This window comes from Triturus cristatus, chromosome 7 (assembly GCF_964204655.1).
Source record: "Triturus cristatus chromosome 7, aTriCri1.1, whole genome shotgun sequence".
Taxonomy (NCBI): Eukaryota; Metazoa; Chordata; class Amphibia; order Caudata; family Salamandridae; genus Triturus; species Triturus cristatus.
The window spans coordinates 528,259,830-528,276,843 of NC_140590.1; the positions used below are offsets into that span (position 1 = coordinate 528,259,830).

Consider the following 17,014-nt stretch of genomic DNA (forward strand, 5'->3'; position numbering starts at 1 on the left):
TAGGATGCCTGGGTTTAAAGCCTGTGACTCCTGTCATCGACTGATGTCGGTGACGGACCACCATCGCCGGTGCCTTTACTGCCTGGGGGCCGACCACGACGCGGAGTCGTGCCCCGATTGTCAGGCATTGACCTCGAAGGCTAGGCGGGAGCGGTCCCGTAAGCTTCTCGAGCTTCGGCACTCGGCTCCGCGCTGCTCACGGTCCCGGTCCAGGAGGAGGTCCAAGGACCGGTCGCGGAGCCGCAGTCACCATCATCGCTCGTCGGGTTCGAAGTCTTCTGGTAAGTCGAAGCGATCAAAGAAGTCCAAGAGGCGACACCGCTCTTCGGACTCCCCTCGCCGGTCGCGCGTCTCGGTCGAGGGTCAGGGTGGTCCCACCCGCACGGCTCCATCGGAGCCGCAGGTACCGCGTCCGTCTCCATACCCGCCGGTCTCTGGGACTCATGCGACTCCGGCGGAGGTCAGTGCCTTCCTCTCGGCCATGAGGGGCCTGGCTCCGCCGTCGACGCCTGCCGGCGCGCCTTCGGGCCCCACGGGCTCTCGACTGGGCGACTTTGCGTGCAGGCGGCCCCGGCGCCGTCGACGACTTCGGTCCCGACGCCGCAGGTCCCCGAGGGATCCAGGCCTGGATCTCTGTCGGCGCCGGTCGACCTCACGACGCCTCCTCCGCCGGCGCCGACACCGGTTCCGCCTTCGGCGCCGTCTCCGGACAACGCCATTCCCCGGTTTAGCCCCTGTCAGGACCCGGCGCCGCACCCGACGCTGATGGATGAGCGTTTCATCTACCGTCCGGCTCTGATCATTCCTCCTGTTTATCAGGAATCGGATGACGGGGGCGACTGGGAGGGGTCTGTGGACCCTATGGCCATCCAAGGCCAACTTTCACAGGACTGGGCAGACGAACTGGGGGATGCCAGTGGTCTGGACACTTCACCGGACGCTGGTTTCATCTCTCCTCCGACTGTAGCCTCGGAGGAAGGTGCAGATTTCTCAGTGGTGCTGCGAAGGCGGCTGAAGCCCTGGGGCTCGAGTTGCCTGCTGTGGCCGTGAGGACTAATATCCTCACAGAGGTGCTTCAACCGTCAGCAAGCTCCACAGAGCCTCTGCTGCAGTTCAATGAGGCCCTCGTCGACGTTCTGCAGGGCACTTGGTCCAAGCCCTCCACAGTTCCCCCTGGGGATCGGAACGTGGCCCGGCGCCACCGCCCTGCTCCGGGCGACCCCAGTTTCCTGTCCCAACACCCCACCCCCGAGAGCCTGGTTATCCAGGCCTCCACTTCCCAATCCTCCTTCCCGTCCGCTCCTCCGGATCGGAAATCCAAGAGGCTGGAACAGTTCGGTAAGAAACTGTTCTCTTCCCTGAGTTTGGTCCTGCGGTCTTTGAACACCGCTTGCCTCTTGGACCGTTTTCCCACTCTCTGTGGGAAGCGGTGGAGGACGTGCTGCCCCTGTGTTCGGAGGAGGCCCGGACACGCCTCTCCCAGGCACTTGCTGACAGGCGAGATGCAGTGCGACATGCCATACGGTGTGGACTTCACACCACAGACTCGCTGGGTAGGGCGATTTCCACCACGGTGGCGCTCCGGCGCCACGCCTGGCTGCGGTCCACGTCTTTTTCGGGGGATGTCCAGAGTACCCTCATGGATATGCCCTTTGATGGCGCTCGCCTTTTTGGTGAGAAGGCGGATAGTGCGCTGGTTCGTTTTAAGGACTCCCGGGCTACGTCCACGTCCTTGGGTCTCTCGGCCCCACGGCCGCAAACTTCCGACTTTCGCCCCTTTCGTGGCCAAGGAAGGGGCGCCTCCTCACATCCGCCTAGCCACCGGCCGCAGAACCAACCTGCACGCGGTCGCGGACGTGGGTTCCGCCGTGGCGGTACTAGAGGACAACGTGCCGGTCAGTCCACATCCACCCCGGCAGCATCCGCCTCAAAGCCCTCCTAGTCCGAGCTTTCAGGCCCATTCCACGCCAGAGGGCAGCAGAGTTCGCCATCACCTGCTCCACTGGCGCTCCATCACTTCGGACAGGTGGGTGCTGCAAATCGTCCGAAGAGGCTACTCCCTCCCCTTCGAGACGACCCCTCCAGCCATGCCACCGCAGTGCCACCGTATATCGGAGGATCACTTGAATCTTCTGCGGGAGGGAGTTACGGCCCTCTTGGCCAAAGAGGCCGTCAAGCGCGTTCCTGGTCCAGAAGTAGGCCGTGGTTGCTATTCCCACTACTTTCTGGTTCCCAAGAAGGGCAAAGGGGGCCTACGCCCTAGCTTGGACCTCAGGAGCGTCAACACCTTCCTCCGGAAGGAACGGTTCAAGATGCTAACTCTAGCTCAGGTTCTGGCTGCCCTCGACCCTGGAGACTGGATGGTAGCGTTGGACTTGCAGGACGCCTATTTTCACATCCCCGTCCTGCCGGCCCACCGGCGTTACCTGCGGTTCACGGTGGGTCAGGAGCATTTTCAGTTCACCGTGCTCCCCTTCGGCCTCACCAGTGCCCCTCGGGTGTTCACGAAAGTGATGGCGGTGGTCGCAGCTCATCTGCGCAGATCAGGGGTCCCAGTCTTCCCCTATCTCGACGACTAGCTGTTGAAGGCGGGCTCGCCCCAGCAAGTCGTCTCCCACCTCCAGACTACGGCCGACCTCCTGCATTTGCTAGGGTTCTCCATCAACGTGCCGAAGTCACACCCGAGATCCTCCCAGCAGCTTCTCTTCATCGGAGCAGTTCTTGATTGGGCGCAGTTCCGGGCTTATCCTCCGGAACAGCGGGTCCGGGATATTCAGGCTCTGATTCCCATCTTTCGGCCTCTATCCTGGGTTTCGGTCAGGTTGGTGCTGCGGCTTCTGGGGCTGATGGCCTCCTGCATCCTGTTGGTGCATTACGCCAGGTGGCGAATGCGGGCTCTGCAGTGGGACCTGAAGTTTCAGTGGGCCGAGCATCGAGGCAACCTGTGCGACCATGTCTTGATCTCGGAGGGCACTGCGAACCAGTTGCAGTGGTGGCTCACGGACCGCGATTGGGTCAGCAGCAGATGCCTCTCCCTACCCCAACCGGAGCACGTGGTAGTGACGGACGCGTCCCTCCTGGGATGGGGGGACCATATGGGAGAGGCGGAGATCAGAGGCCTCTGGTCTCCGTCGGAGTCTCAACTCCATATCAACCTTTTGGAGCGGAGAGCGATCCGGCTTGCACTGAAAGCCTTCCTTCCCTCTGTCCGGGGAAGTGTCGTGCAGGTGTTCACGGACAACACCACCGCCATGTGGTAATGCAACAAACAGGGCGGGGTGGGGTCGTGGACCCTTTGTCAGGAGGCTCTGCGCCTCTGGATATGGCTGGAACACCAGGGCATCACCCTGGTGGTTCAACATCTGGCGGGCTCTCTGAACGCCAGAGCAGACGAACTCAGCCGCCGGTGCATGATGGATCACGAATGGCGTCTGAACTCGGACGTGGCGCAAGGTCTCTTTCTGCAGTGGGGAGAGCCTTGGTTAGATCTATTCGTCACCGAAGAGAACGCGCAATGTCAGCAGTTCTGCGCGTTGGAATTTCCAAGGCAGCACTCGCTCGGAGACGCTTTTCGTCGCGAGTGGAGTTGCGGTCTGTTGTACGCCTTTCCGCCTATACCACTTCTGCCCAGAGTGCTGAAGAAGATCAGGTGCGACCGGGCCCAAGTTATCTTAGTGGCCCCGGATTGGGCACAAAGGTTCTGGTATCCCGAGCTACTCAGTATGTCCATCGATCCCCCGATATGACTGCCTCTTCAGGAGGACCTTCTGTCGCAGCAGCAGGGGACGGTCCTTCACCCGAACCTGTCCAGCCTCCACCTCCATGCGTGGAGATTGAGCGGCGGCAGTTGATGCCATTTGACTTGCCTCCTGAAGTCTGTGATGTCATTCTGGCAGCCAGACGTCCCTCCACAAAGACGGTATACGCCTGCCGGTGGAACAAATTTGTAGTTCTCCTCTTTCTTCTTTCTTTGGCCCAGCAGGGCTCTGCCTTGGGCACCTTGAAAGGTTATCTTGCTGCAATCTCTGCTTTCTTACGGCTTCCTGATCAGCCTTCTCTTTTCCGGTCCCCTGTTGTTTCACGTTTTCTCAAAGGCATTACTCACATGTTCCCTCCTGTCCCTTTCGTAATGCCTCAGTGGGACTTGAATCTTGTTCTGACCTTTCTGATGTGCGCTCCTTTTGAGCCTCTTCACAATTGTCCCGTCTTCTGACCCTGAAAACTGCTTTCCTGGTAGCTATCACCTCGGCTAGACGGGTGAGTGAGCTCGAGGCTCTGTCATCTAAGCCTCCCTTTCTTTCTGTTCATCCGGACAAGGTTGTCCTTCGGACTCGTCCTTCCTTTCTACCAAAAGTGGTGACCCCCTTTCACATCGGGCAATCTGTCACGTTGCCCACCTTCTTTCCGCCTCCGCATCCTTCAAAAGAGGAAGAGAGGCTCCACCGTCTGGACCCAAAACGGGAGCTGTCCTTTTATTTGGACCGCACCAAACAGTTCCAGGTGGACGACCAACTTTTTGTTGGATACGTAGGAGCTAAGAAGGGGAAAGCGGTACACAAACGGACCATCTCATGGTGGGTCGTGTTGTGTATTAAACTTTGTTACTCCTTGGCAAAAAAAGGACCCTCCTGTTGGGCTGAGGGCCCATTCCACCCGTGCCACAGCGGCTACTACTGCCCTAGGCCGGGGAGTTCCCTTGCAGGACATCTGTCAGGCGGCGACGTGGGCTTCACTGCACACGTTTGCCAAGCACTATTGCCTGGACAGCCAAGTCCAGAGAGATGGCTACTTTGGCCGTTCTGTTCTCCAGGACTTTCTGGAGTGATCTTGGATCGCAGACCCACCACCGGGGTTGGTATTGCTGGGGTATCTATTCTAAGGTGAGGAATCTAACTAACGTGTTTCTTTCAGATGAACAAGTTACTTACCTTCGGTAACGATGTATTTGTAAGAAACATTAGTTAGTTAGATTCCTCACCGCCCCACCCATTCTCCCCGTTCTGCGAACTGACATCTAGGGTTAAGGCTATCCTCTTCAGGGCCCTAGATTTTTTGGCACCAGTGTCGGTCTCTTGCATGGCTCTGCGTTCCTGGCGCGGAAAGCTATGTACAAGGACTGATGTCAGCGCGCAAGGGCGGCGTCTAAGTACTCCGACTACGTCATTCCGGCACACGACGCCAACGACGGATGTGGAGCCGCAGACGACGCCTAGCGACGCGCAAGGGGTATTGCTACAAAAATCTTTCCGGATCCAGCCTGACGCCTGGGGATATTCTAAGGTGAGGAATCTAACTAACTAATGTTTCTTACAGATACATCGTTACCGAAGGTAAGTAACTTGTTCATTAAGGTCCATTACTATGGGAGTTAGCGGCATGCGCTTTAGAAGGCTCAGTAGCTTTCTAAAAAATGTATTCTCCTCCAGCACGAGAGTATTGTTATTCGAAGGGCCCCATAATCCTGCCCCATATAAGCATGCCCATTGTGCCCTGTGTTTGTATACCTCAAGGGCAGGGGAAACCGCTTTAGATGTAGAACTCGCGTGCTGTTTAGCAATAGTTAAGGAATTTTGATAACAAATAGTCTTGCTCTTCTCCAATTGCGATTTCCAAGTCATTTTAGTGTACAAAGAAATACCTAAATAGCTAAAACTATGTCAAGTCATATTACTTTATTCGATATAAAATATCATAAAAGTACACCAAGTAGGATCAGTATAAAATTGACATATTATGTATCATGTATCAGTAAAAGGTGTGTTAAAACAATATATATATATATATATATACATATACATATAAAACCGAGAATATAGTGGCCTAAATGCATGGGCAAGAAACCTAGGCTTCGAAAGGCCTAGCTCAAAGGGGCGTTAATAATTTTGGTGCGTATCAACCAGGCACATCCCAAGTATTTGGCTACCCCACAAACTGTAGCGAGTAGAGACGTGTCAGTTAAAATAAATCGAAACGCCACCCTGTAATCCATGAATCCCAAATTCCTGCAAATTGGTCTGAGCCATTTTCTTCTTGCCGTCTTGTAAGCCGGGCACGCAAAGAGAAAATGGGGAATGGATTCGAGGGGAGCGGGGCAGCTAGGACAGTTGGTAGATGTCACTCTTGATCGTTTCCAATTTGCTACAAAAGAGTTGAGCGGTAGTGTGCCAAACCTGAGCCTTATATAGAGCATTCTGTCTCGTGGTGATTGTATGAAGTCGAGGTATAGCTCAATTTTGGCCACAAGCTTGTGCTCTAGGAAATGGTCAGTGAGGGACCCATGATTAGTTTTTCGAACTTCCACATTCCAAACCCAATTACAGTATGCTTTTCTTATGCTTTGCTTAGTAGGTGGAATCTGACTAGACCATGCCTCCCAGAATCCCGATTTCTATAACCAGCTGTTTTAATTTGTTAAGCCATTTGATCTTGTTGCCTGTGTTTAGAAGGATAATACAACCAAAGAAGTATCGAAGCTGTTCCTTAAGTGAATGAGACGGACCATGTGGTGTGCATAAAGTTCGTATAGAAGCCACAAGGTTGGATATGGAAGCCCTCACACAGCCATCAGGATGTCATGCCACACGCACCCATCAGGATGTAATGCCTCATCATCGGGCTGCTCCACGTCGAGTCGGCTGGTGCAATACCCGACGGGCTCCTGATTAGGGAGCGCTCTTATGGAGATCTTTTATCCAAACGGCCGTTAGGTGCGGTGGGAGTGAGGGGCTCTACTCTGATGTAGGTGAAGGGAAGGTGGTGGGAGATAAAATAGGGAAGGGAGTACTTTCTCAATTAATTTATTATGAAGCCTCCTTACCTAGTTAAAAAATATATATGAGGTAAAGTGTTAGTACCGTAGATCAATGTGCTAGGTTATAGACACTGCCTCATCTGGGGTCAACATGTTTCTCGCTCTAACTGAGGATTACTCTAGCGATTCGTCAGGACCTAGTATATTCTATCTACATTCAAACTGTATATCCAAATTACAGTAAGCATTCGTTTTGGTAGCTGGTATTTTACCTGCAACTCGGTCTACCCTATCAATTCCATAGGATAGCACATTGCAGTTCCTGGTAGGTTACGCAAGGAGTTCCTTGCGTTAGACACGCCGAGTCCGTGTCTCCGGTCGACCTACCCCGCTCTACCAGGACATTGTGCTATCCTATGGAATCAAAGGGGTAGAGAGAGGGAGAGAAACAAGATTTCTTAAAAAAATTATTCTCGGATTTCTCCAGATCGCAGACATTCTCGAACCCCCATAACTCCGCTCCGTATAAGGCTGAGGGCAAAGCTTTCCCATCATAGACTGTTAGAGCTGGAGAGACCAATCTGCTGAAGGAAAGGCGTTGTTCACGTAGGATGGCCCCCGCCACCCTCTTGTGATTTAAAAGCATTTTGTCTAGATGACTATTCCATTTCATTTTATTGTTGAGCCTAATACCCAAATAATCAAAGGAATCAACAATATCCAATAAAATGCCATTCAATGTAATGTCATTCTTGAAGCGTTTCGAGGGGGATAGTGCCATGAGTTTAGTTTTAGATGTGTTAATCACTAAGCCCCGTGCTTCACAAAATTGGCTAAATCTGTCAAGTAACTTTTGCAGACCGCTTGGGGACTTGGACATCAAGAGGGTGTCATCAGCAAAGAGGAGGGTGGGGGATTTTTCACCGGCCAGAGAAGGGGCATCAGATGGAGCCGCTTTAAGATGTTCCACTACCCCATTTATAAAAAGAGAAAACAGTGTAGGAGCCAGCACACATCCCTGGCGTACGCCCCTGTTCACTGCGATCCTTTGTGTCAGCTGGCCCTGGTTTCCCCACCTGATTCTTGCATAATTCCCCTCGTGGAGGCGCTTGACGATGTCGAGTAACATAGGGGGAAAACCCATGTCATGGAGTATCTGCCATAAATTGGCACGGGGGACCAGGTCAAACGCGGTCTTGAGGTCAATGAAGGCCAGATAGAGACTGCCTTTCCCAATAACCACTGTTTTCCAGTAGGTCATGTAAAACCGGAAGACCTGGTCCATCGTACCCACCCCCTGTCTGAAGCTAGCCTGAAAATGCGAAAGCACATTGTCCTCATCCATCCATGACCTCACCCTCATAAGGAGGACCCTGCCAACTACCTTCTGGACTACGTCGATTAAACTAAACGGCCTGTAGTTGGCAGGATCCTCCCTATTCCCCTTTTTATATATGGTAATCACCTCAGCACCCTTCCAGGAGTCCGGGATGGGGTGGCCTCCAGCAACAAGATTTAAAATAGATAAAATAAAATTAGCCCATATTTTGGGTTCGTGACGGAGGAGATCGCCAGAAATAGCATCCGGACCCGCAGCCTTTCCCGGGGCTAACCCTTTGATGGCGAGAAGAACTTAATTAATTTTAAAATGGGCAGCTGGATAGTCCGTCTCATGGGTCACGACTAATGGTGGGTCCAACGGAGGTAGCAGCGCATTTTCAGTAATCAGAGGCATGGGAGCATCACCCTCGCTATTTAAATCAGAAAAATGTAAATGCCACTGTTGTTCCGTTATGTGGTTGGGTATCGCCTCACCCTTTTGACTACCTTTGTGGATAAGACTCCAGAACAATGTGGCGTCCTTCGAGGAGGAAGCAGATTTGAGATCCTGCCAACGCGCTTCTTCCCAGATTCGCTTGGCTTGATCAATAGCCCTAGAATACTCTTTTCTGGCCTGTCTAACCTGAGAGATATCATTGCTTTTGAGGGCTATGGTCAGCATGCGTCTCTTTATTTTACATGGCTTCGAATACCACGAATTGGAGGGCCTGGGGGTCTTTTTAGGAGCGGAATGATCCATTATAGTAAAATACATTCCCAACTTTTCAATGGTTTCATGATAGAAGAGTGGGAGTGGAGAGCTTTGAGCTCCCTCAAAAATTGGGCCGATCGAGGCAGCTTCCAGAGCTTTCAACTCTATGAGGTCTCTTATTTTACTCAGTTTGTCTTCCTCCAAGGAGACCCTATGCCATTTGAGGCGTCGCTTACAGTTTGAGGGCACTACTTCCTTTGTTACTACTTTCGCTTCGGTGTGGGGTCTAAAGGTTGTCCAATTATTTTTTAGAAGCATGCACAGCGGATTATGGTCACTATCTTGTGATGGTAAAATTTCCATATCGGCCAGATCCTGCCAAAGCCGTAAATCCAATAAAATGTAATCAATCCTGGATTGGGAATTAGTCCTGTTATATGTGTTAGCCCCAAACTTATCCGAGCGCGTCCTGCCTTTGACAGCTCTTAAGTTATGCGCCGCGGTTAGGACATTCAATTGTACGGCCCTTTGTGTCCACTTCTTTATTGGGGGCTAGGCTAAGAGGGGGTATTGAGAATATGTTATCCTGTTCACCCAAACCCAAAACGTCCTCAGAACAGAGGGGTTCGTAGGTACAGTTAAAATCTCCTGCCACAATGACAACAGATTTGGGATTAATACTGGACAGCTCGTTCTCTAGGACTGCTAGAGTGGAGGAAAATTGTGCCCCAGGAGACCCTCTTGCATATACATTAAATATTTCCAGGTTTCGCCCATTTTTGGGACCTGTCACTGATAAATGTAAAATGTCATTTGAGGGAGTAGTTTGTGTACAAGATGACCAGTTCAAAGCAATGTTTAGCCAGATGTGGAGCCCCCCCCCCGCTGGTCGACCTTTCCCTGAATGTAAAGCTGGGAGGAAGTAGGTGGTAAATCCAGACTTATAAGGGGGGACAATACTCCAGGTTTCCTGGAAAAGACAAATATCTTGCTTGTCTATAAAGTTGTTCCACTCCGGTAGGAGAAGTTTTTTCTGTAACCCAGCGATATTCCAAGATAGAAAGTGAATAAAGATTGGGGTACTCCCCTCGGTATTAAGGCTACTGTCACAGGTTTGACCACTATGGTTGACCAGTGGCCTCCCCCGCACCCCTGGCTCAACCCCCCTAGCATTAAAACAGGAGACTGGACCATCTCTTTTCCCATCCTTAGATCTGGTGCTAAAACTATGTACATACTCTAATCTCTGATTTTTAACAGTTAGATTCTTTTTAAAGAATTTGTGAGGATTAATTGCCATGTATTTCGTTTTATTCGAGTTTATTTCCAGGCCTTTAGACTCACAGTAAACCCCAAAGGTATCTAATAATCTTTGTAAACCTTTTGGTGTTTGGGAAATTAGAATGGTATCATCGGCAAATAAAAGTGCCGGTACTGGCACACCCCCCAATTTGGGAGAGTCATGTTCACAGCCCAACAAATATTCAGGTGTATCGTTAACATATAGTGAGAACAAAGTGGGGGCCAGCACACAACCCTGCCTTACACCCCTGCAAACCTTAATAGGATCAGTTAGTTAGCCGCCAGGGCCCCATTTAACCATTGCAAAATTGTCCTCATGCAACCTTATTATCTGCACGAGTATTTCTCCCGGTACCCCTTGCTTTTTTAGGGCGTTCCAAAGGAGATTTCTGGGGATGAGGTCGAAGGCGGCCTTTAAGTCTACAAAGGCAATATACAGATGGCCCTTCTTGAATATTGTATATTTAGTGCTCGTTTTGGATCTAAAACCAGCCTGGTAACTTGATAAAATACTATTCTCCTCAATCCAATCATTCAATTTGGTTAAAATTTGCCGCGCATATATTTTCTGTAAAACATCTATTAAACTTATCGGTCAGTAATGCAAAGGATCATATTGGTCATCTTTTTTAAAAATAGTTGTAATCTCAGCTCCTTTCCATGATTTCGGTATAGCTGCACCTGCAGCCACTGAGTTACATATAAGGTTAATATAAGGTCCCCAAACCTCTTTGTTGTGTTTCCACAGGTCTCCTGGTATCTTGTCTGGGCCTGGTGCCTTCCCCGGTTTAATTGCATTGATTGCTGCCAAAGTTTCTTCCAAACTAAAATGTAATGGGGCTGAAGTAGGAGTGATTACATATTCTAGTGGGCTGAATTCTGTATCGCAGTCGGCTATTCAATAAAGACGGGAAAAATGGTTTACCCATGTGTTTGCATCCAAGAAAAGATCTTTAGTACACCTTCCCCTGCTATTGCCTGTAGATATAAAATGCCAAAAGCTTAGGTGATCTTTGGTTTTTGCTGCAGTAATTAGTTCTGTCCAAATGTTATCTTCCCAGTTTTTCTTAGCTATGATTAGTAACCTCTTGTATGCATTCCTTTTGTCCCTTAGGGCCATCACATTTTTACCCTTAGTTGCCAAAATTAGTTCTTTTTTTCCGTCACGGCATTCTTTATTATACCACGGGATGCCTGAATTACTCGCTCCTATTGCCCCCTTTTTACTTCTCTTGGGGATCCTACTCATTATTGGGACAAGGGACTCTACCAAATCTTGGTGTATATTCATAATTGGAATCTTTGCAGCTGGTAATCCTATAAAAGAGGACATTTTTTCTACAAAACTATCGTAGATCTGTTTCATAGCCGCCTCGTTGCCCCCTATAGAGGGCCACTTTAAAGCTCTACGATTGTTTGTTAACAATGGTTCTATCTCATCTTCAGTGTTATCGCCCGCCCTCAGAATAGCTGGCTGGAAAAGATCTGCGGCAAGCGTCAGACACAATGGGTAATGGTCACTCTCAGATCGATCATTGATTTTCAAATCACAGAGAATAGGCCATAGTGTAATAGATACCAGTATATAATCTATGTAACTCTGCGAGTTACCCCTACTAAATGTGGGAGTATTCGGGCTATCAGATGGCATCCTGACATTACAGGCTCGAAGACCATGTCCCGAGGCTAGTCTTGTCAACTGCGCAACTGCAGTTGTACAGGATACTACTGGACCACTATTTAACTTAGGAATGTTATTTACCATATCTTCGTCTTCGAAGATGTTTTCAAATCCTGCCACTGTTCGATAACCTCAGACTCTTTACTCGCCATGCCAGGTCTACTATAGATATTTATTATATATAGATCTTTTTTCTTAGGTATTGGAATTTTTATCCCCAGAATATCATGGGACGGAAATTTCAATTGTTTTATGTCTATACCTAGGGTAACTTTTACCCAAATAACAAGACCCCCTGAGGGCCTCTCTCTAGCCGAGGGGATAGCAGCCGCACTATAAGTTTTGTATCCCACTTTATGAGGTGTTTCTAACATCCATGTCTCTTGAAGTAAAATTATTTCATTTTGACCAATGTACTCCTGCCACACTTCGTCCCCCTGGTTTCTTTTCAGACCTGCAATATTCCACGAACTTAGCCTGAGCTCATTATGGCATTTTTCCATACTTAGTTCACTGGAAAATCCATCTAAAACATTTTCCTGGTTAGATGCTCTGCAATAAATATCTATATTATTAAAGTTTGTACATTCATTGCCAATTTCTCTTCCATTATTTTGCAAAGAATGGGGAGCATCCATCATTACCCTATTTCCCACGCTGCGCGGGCCATGGACGCTCTAATGCGCCTCCTGGCGCATCCCTCATGACGAGAGCGCCTCCTGGCGCATCCCTCATAGCGTCCCTGGTGCAAGGCTAGCTGGGAGGTGTAGTCACCTACCTCCCAGCAGCAGCGCGGGTGATGCAGGGCAATGTTCCTCGTTGCAGGGGGTGAGCTCACGGGCTCGATGGGCTCTCCTGATGTGCAGGCTCCCCCGAAGTGGCGTCAGGGCACGGCGAAGCAAAGGTAAAACCAAAGAGAACGGGCTGCTGACTGTTTAAAAAATATGGAATATCTTAATGAATATGAGGAAACATACTCTGACTTGCTGGTATAAACCTCCGGAAAGAAGAACATTTTGACTGACTTCAATGCATACCTACGAACGGGCAGCAGTTTCATACTCACTTTGTAGTATAAAACGTGTTGCACAGCCCCGAAAAGGTGTATTAACAAGTCACTGCATGTATTAGTGATACGCGGCATGAGCTCTGTAGGTTTGATGGCTGTTCTGGTTCCTGGGTGAAAATGAATGTAAAGTTTGTTGGTAATGTGGGGTACAGGACTTCTTTTTCATTATTAGACTATGACGCAGATAAAGACACCGAGAAAGGGAGGTAGAAGCAGGAAGAAAATGCAGGGAAAGAGTGAAAGCAGGGATGAAAAAGAACCTGCAAGTGTGAGATGAAGAGTCAGCGATTGTTAGATAGTGAAATCTAAACCAGGCAGCCGTGGTGCCTGGAAACCTTGCCAATTGGCAGGCCTGGATGCAGAGGGGGGCCCATAAGAAATTTTTTGGCTCCTGTACTTATTTTAAGTATTTATTTATTTTACACATTAAGCACTGAACACATTAGAACAGTACGAAAGCTGTAGGCTGGATCACTCATGTCATCCGTCACTCACATAACTGGGTATTTAAAAACATGACCAGTATTACCACTACACAGCTGTCAAGAAAGCTGAGTAAATATTCTGTAGCCTCCAGTTAATTAACACCTTTTTTATAAATCTAGAGATGATATTGAGTACTTACCTTCAGGTTCATAAAATACGTCAGATCCTAGAATAATATCCACAGGAGGAAGTGTCAATAGCTCAGGCGATATGTCGCCACAGGTGAATCCAAAAACCTTCACCCCCTGGAGGTTATTCATCTGACAGCTGCGGCGACAATTTCCCAGACATTTAGGGAGCTCTGCGCTGTTCGATAATGTTACATCTGCACCACATTTTGTCGCAACAACACCTGGCAAACTCACACCTGCTCCAAGCTAAGCACAAAGAAAAATCATTATTATGTGCAATTTTCCATGTATATTTCAGGCACACGGGGTGGGGTGTGCAGGATTGTGAAGGGGGAAGGAGGGAAAGTTTTGGCTGTCTGACTCAGTGTGGGAGGCACTTTTAAGTCACTGGGATTCATGAGTGGTATTGTTGTTTTGGTGTGTGAATATTCTGCAGAGGTTTATGATGTATTATATTTGCCAAGTTTCCTCCAGAGGTTTCTTTAGGTAGCTTGAACGAAGGAATGAGTTAAGGCAATTATCAGCCCATCTAATAAATTGGGTCCAAGCCCACCATTTGTGAATTGAGAGTTGCTTAACGTCCTTCCATTCAGAGAGGATGGATTTGAGACCGATTGTTATTGGTATGTCTAACAGAGGATCACCCCTTTTGAAGAGATTGTGGAATTTCGTAGGCAAGATACCCAATGCAACGGTGGCTGGGTCTGAGGTCCAGGTTATATATAAGATGTGAGAGCTGGTGTCACTGATTTCCTTCCAGAATTCAGGGACTAGTCTGCAGTCTAGTAACATGTTTGAGGTTGCCTTGTTCTTCCTTGCAGCTCCCACATACGCCTGATCCTATCGAGCCTAGTTTTTGAAATTTGAAAGGTGTCCAGTTGGCCATGTGATCTGTCCATAAACTGCATTGTGCCACGTAGGGAGCAATTTTATATTGAGTGAGTCTTGTCCAAGTTCGATGCTTGTCTACATGGGGAGAGTTGATTCAGTGTTTTCGTTTAGTACATGTTCCCACTGTATGGTTTCTCTGAGTTTTGATAGCTTTGGGGAAGGTAATGTATAGGGTACGGGTGCGACATGGCCTCCTATGACCGTCTTAGCGAGTATGTTAGAAAGGTTGGGTTTGGGTGGGGTGTATGTCTGAAAAGGACAATTTAAATTTTTAGAAGTAAAAATAGTTTTTTTATATAGATGACAGTGTGTGTATGTGAGGGGGGGGTTTGTTTTGGGACCTAGGGCTTTATTTAATTAGGCTATTCCTTTCTTAGTTCAGTTTTTTATAGCACAGGGGCTTACCTTGGATTTTGATTTTTTCCATTGTGCCAATCATGGACGTATGGGAGACTTATTAGTTTTTGTGCTAATTTTAGCCAGGTTGATTAGTGTACCAGCGAATTTGTGAGCCACTGTACGCTCTGTCTTGCTAGCTGGGCAGTTTGGGTTCTGCATTAATCTCCGAGGGATTTTGGTAGTCTTCGTTTTCTTAGTGCAATTCTTGGTTTCTTGAATGATGAAAGAAAGACAGAGTGAAGAGAAAAAGTTTTTGGGAAGAACTCGTCAGAGAGGGATATAGGGGACATACCTTTAAGAAAATTGATCAGTGAAGAAATTATCATATTGATGGTTTCGATACGACCCCACAAAGAAATGTATTTAATTGACCAACTTTCCAGCAATTATTCTTAATGGTAGTAAGTAGGTAATGTTCGTTCTATTTTATGGATTGCTTTAAGGCGGGCTCAAACCAAATTCCTAGATATTTCATTCTTTTATGCTCCCACTTACGGTTTTCTCTTTATCGAGTGTATAATCAGATACTTTGCGTATTCATGTATTGTACTTGTATTATAACTATTAGAACATTATATGCATAAGCATTGGCTTTTTATGCCCCTGATGTAAAAGGGGTTCCTGCTATCTTTTTATTTTCCCTTGAAGCAATACAAATGTGATTCTAATGTTAAGAGAAAGAGTAAAGAGGAGAGGGGGCAATACCGTCTCGTGCCTTGTTGTATGGTAAAGCTGTTGGATAGGTGTCCATTGATATTTATTTTGCCCGTGGGTCTGTTATATAGGGCTAGTTCCAGTTTGTTAAAATTGGCACCCAAATTTAGTGTTGCATGTAGAAAGGTCCATGAGACCTTGTCAAAAGACTTTTCTGCGTCTAGTGCTATAACACATAAAGGGTTATCAAGAAGGTTTACTTTTTCTGTGGCATGGCTGAATAGTCTGATATTATCCAAACCTAGTCTATCTTTTATGAAGCCTATTTGAGATGGGTGGATGAATGATTTGAGAACTGGCCGGAGTCTGTTCACAAATATGAAAATATTTATATATTTGCATTTGTGTGTAAACTACAACTTGCACCCCTATCATGCTCTGCCTTGGACTTCACATGGATCACTTATGACATGTTAAAGATGTGTGTTTTGTAAATACTACTTATCATGTAAGATATACGATATAAAGTGAGATGATGTGAAGTACAGCTTGGTAATAAAACTCTATGTAAAGGTAATTGTGGTGTAATTACCAAAATGCAATCTACAGCGTTGAAACTACCTGCGATGGAACAACTGAAATTTCCATAGAACAATTGCTTGCTATCATCGGTGTGGTGAGCCTTAATATTATAATCTGGCTTCAGAAGATGGTTCTCTTTCTTTAAGACAGTTAATCATGTGACCTCCTAATACATATAAACTAAACGCGTAATAGTCCCATTCTGTAAATGTAACTTTTTAGTCAGTCGGGCGAATACTGCATCATACATTAATTGCAGATCTCTATATGAGGTATTAATCACCACTCCCATTCTACAAAACTCAAATAAGGAGTTGCCATTTATTCTCGAACAGATGCCTCTTCATATGTGAATGTAGAAATTCTTACCTAAAGAGATTTGGGGCCATATGTATAAAACATGTGTTCATATGTTCAAAGCACAAATTGTGATTCGGACACCCGAATCGCAATTTGTGTTTGCGATTTGGCATTTGGAAGGCGCATGTTTTGGGCGTCCCTTCCAAATAACGAATCTGAATGGGATGTATTAATGTTTTGCGACCAAATTCTGGTCGCAAATCATTAATACTTATCTGACTCCTTGAAGGGGGTGGTAACCCATTCACAAAGGTGACCCTTTCCCCTTTGAGATTGGAAACAGACCACTGCCTACTCTTAAAAAATGACATTTCAAAGTTTCTTTTTTTTCCTTTTAAAGCACCTCGTTTTTCTTTAAGGGCTTCATTAAAAAACATTGCTTTATTTAAAAGCAGTCACCGACATGGTGGGATGCTGACCCCAGCAGGCTACCCTTCCTGTGATGGCTATCATTCCTAATGGGTTGCAAGCTGCAACCTACCTCATTAATATTCACGAGGTAGGTCGATTTGCGACCCATTAGCAATTTCTCTCTAATATTTGTGTGTTTTCTTACATTAGGAATTGCAATTTCCTATTGTGATTTGCTAAGAATCGCAATTAGGAAATTGCAATTCTTAAATTTTGTACAGGTGGCCCTTGGATACAGGGGTGGTCAATCCAGTAGCATATTTCT

General features: G+C 47.6%; 1 protein-coding gene across 6 annotated transcripts in view; it reads right to left on the reverse strand.

The window, feature by feature from the left end:
• The window catches only part of METTL23 (methyltransferase 23, arginine), a 242,703-nt gene that overhangs the window by 200,347 nt on the left and 25,342 nt on the right, over window positions 1–17,014 (reverse strand). For 3 of the 6 annotated variants that reach the window (XM_085616901.1, XM_085616903.1, XM_085616905.1), the window contains exon 3: window positions 13,461–13,698. The exons of the other annotated variants lie outside the window; for them this stretch is intronic. In XM_085616901.1, coding sequence (XP_085473027.1) covers window positions 13,461–13,698 — 238 coding nt within the window. The remainder of the gene's footprint in view (window positions 1–13,460; window positions 13,699–17,014) is intronic. 6 annotated transcript variants of the gene reach the window in all.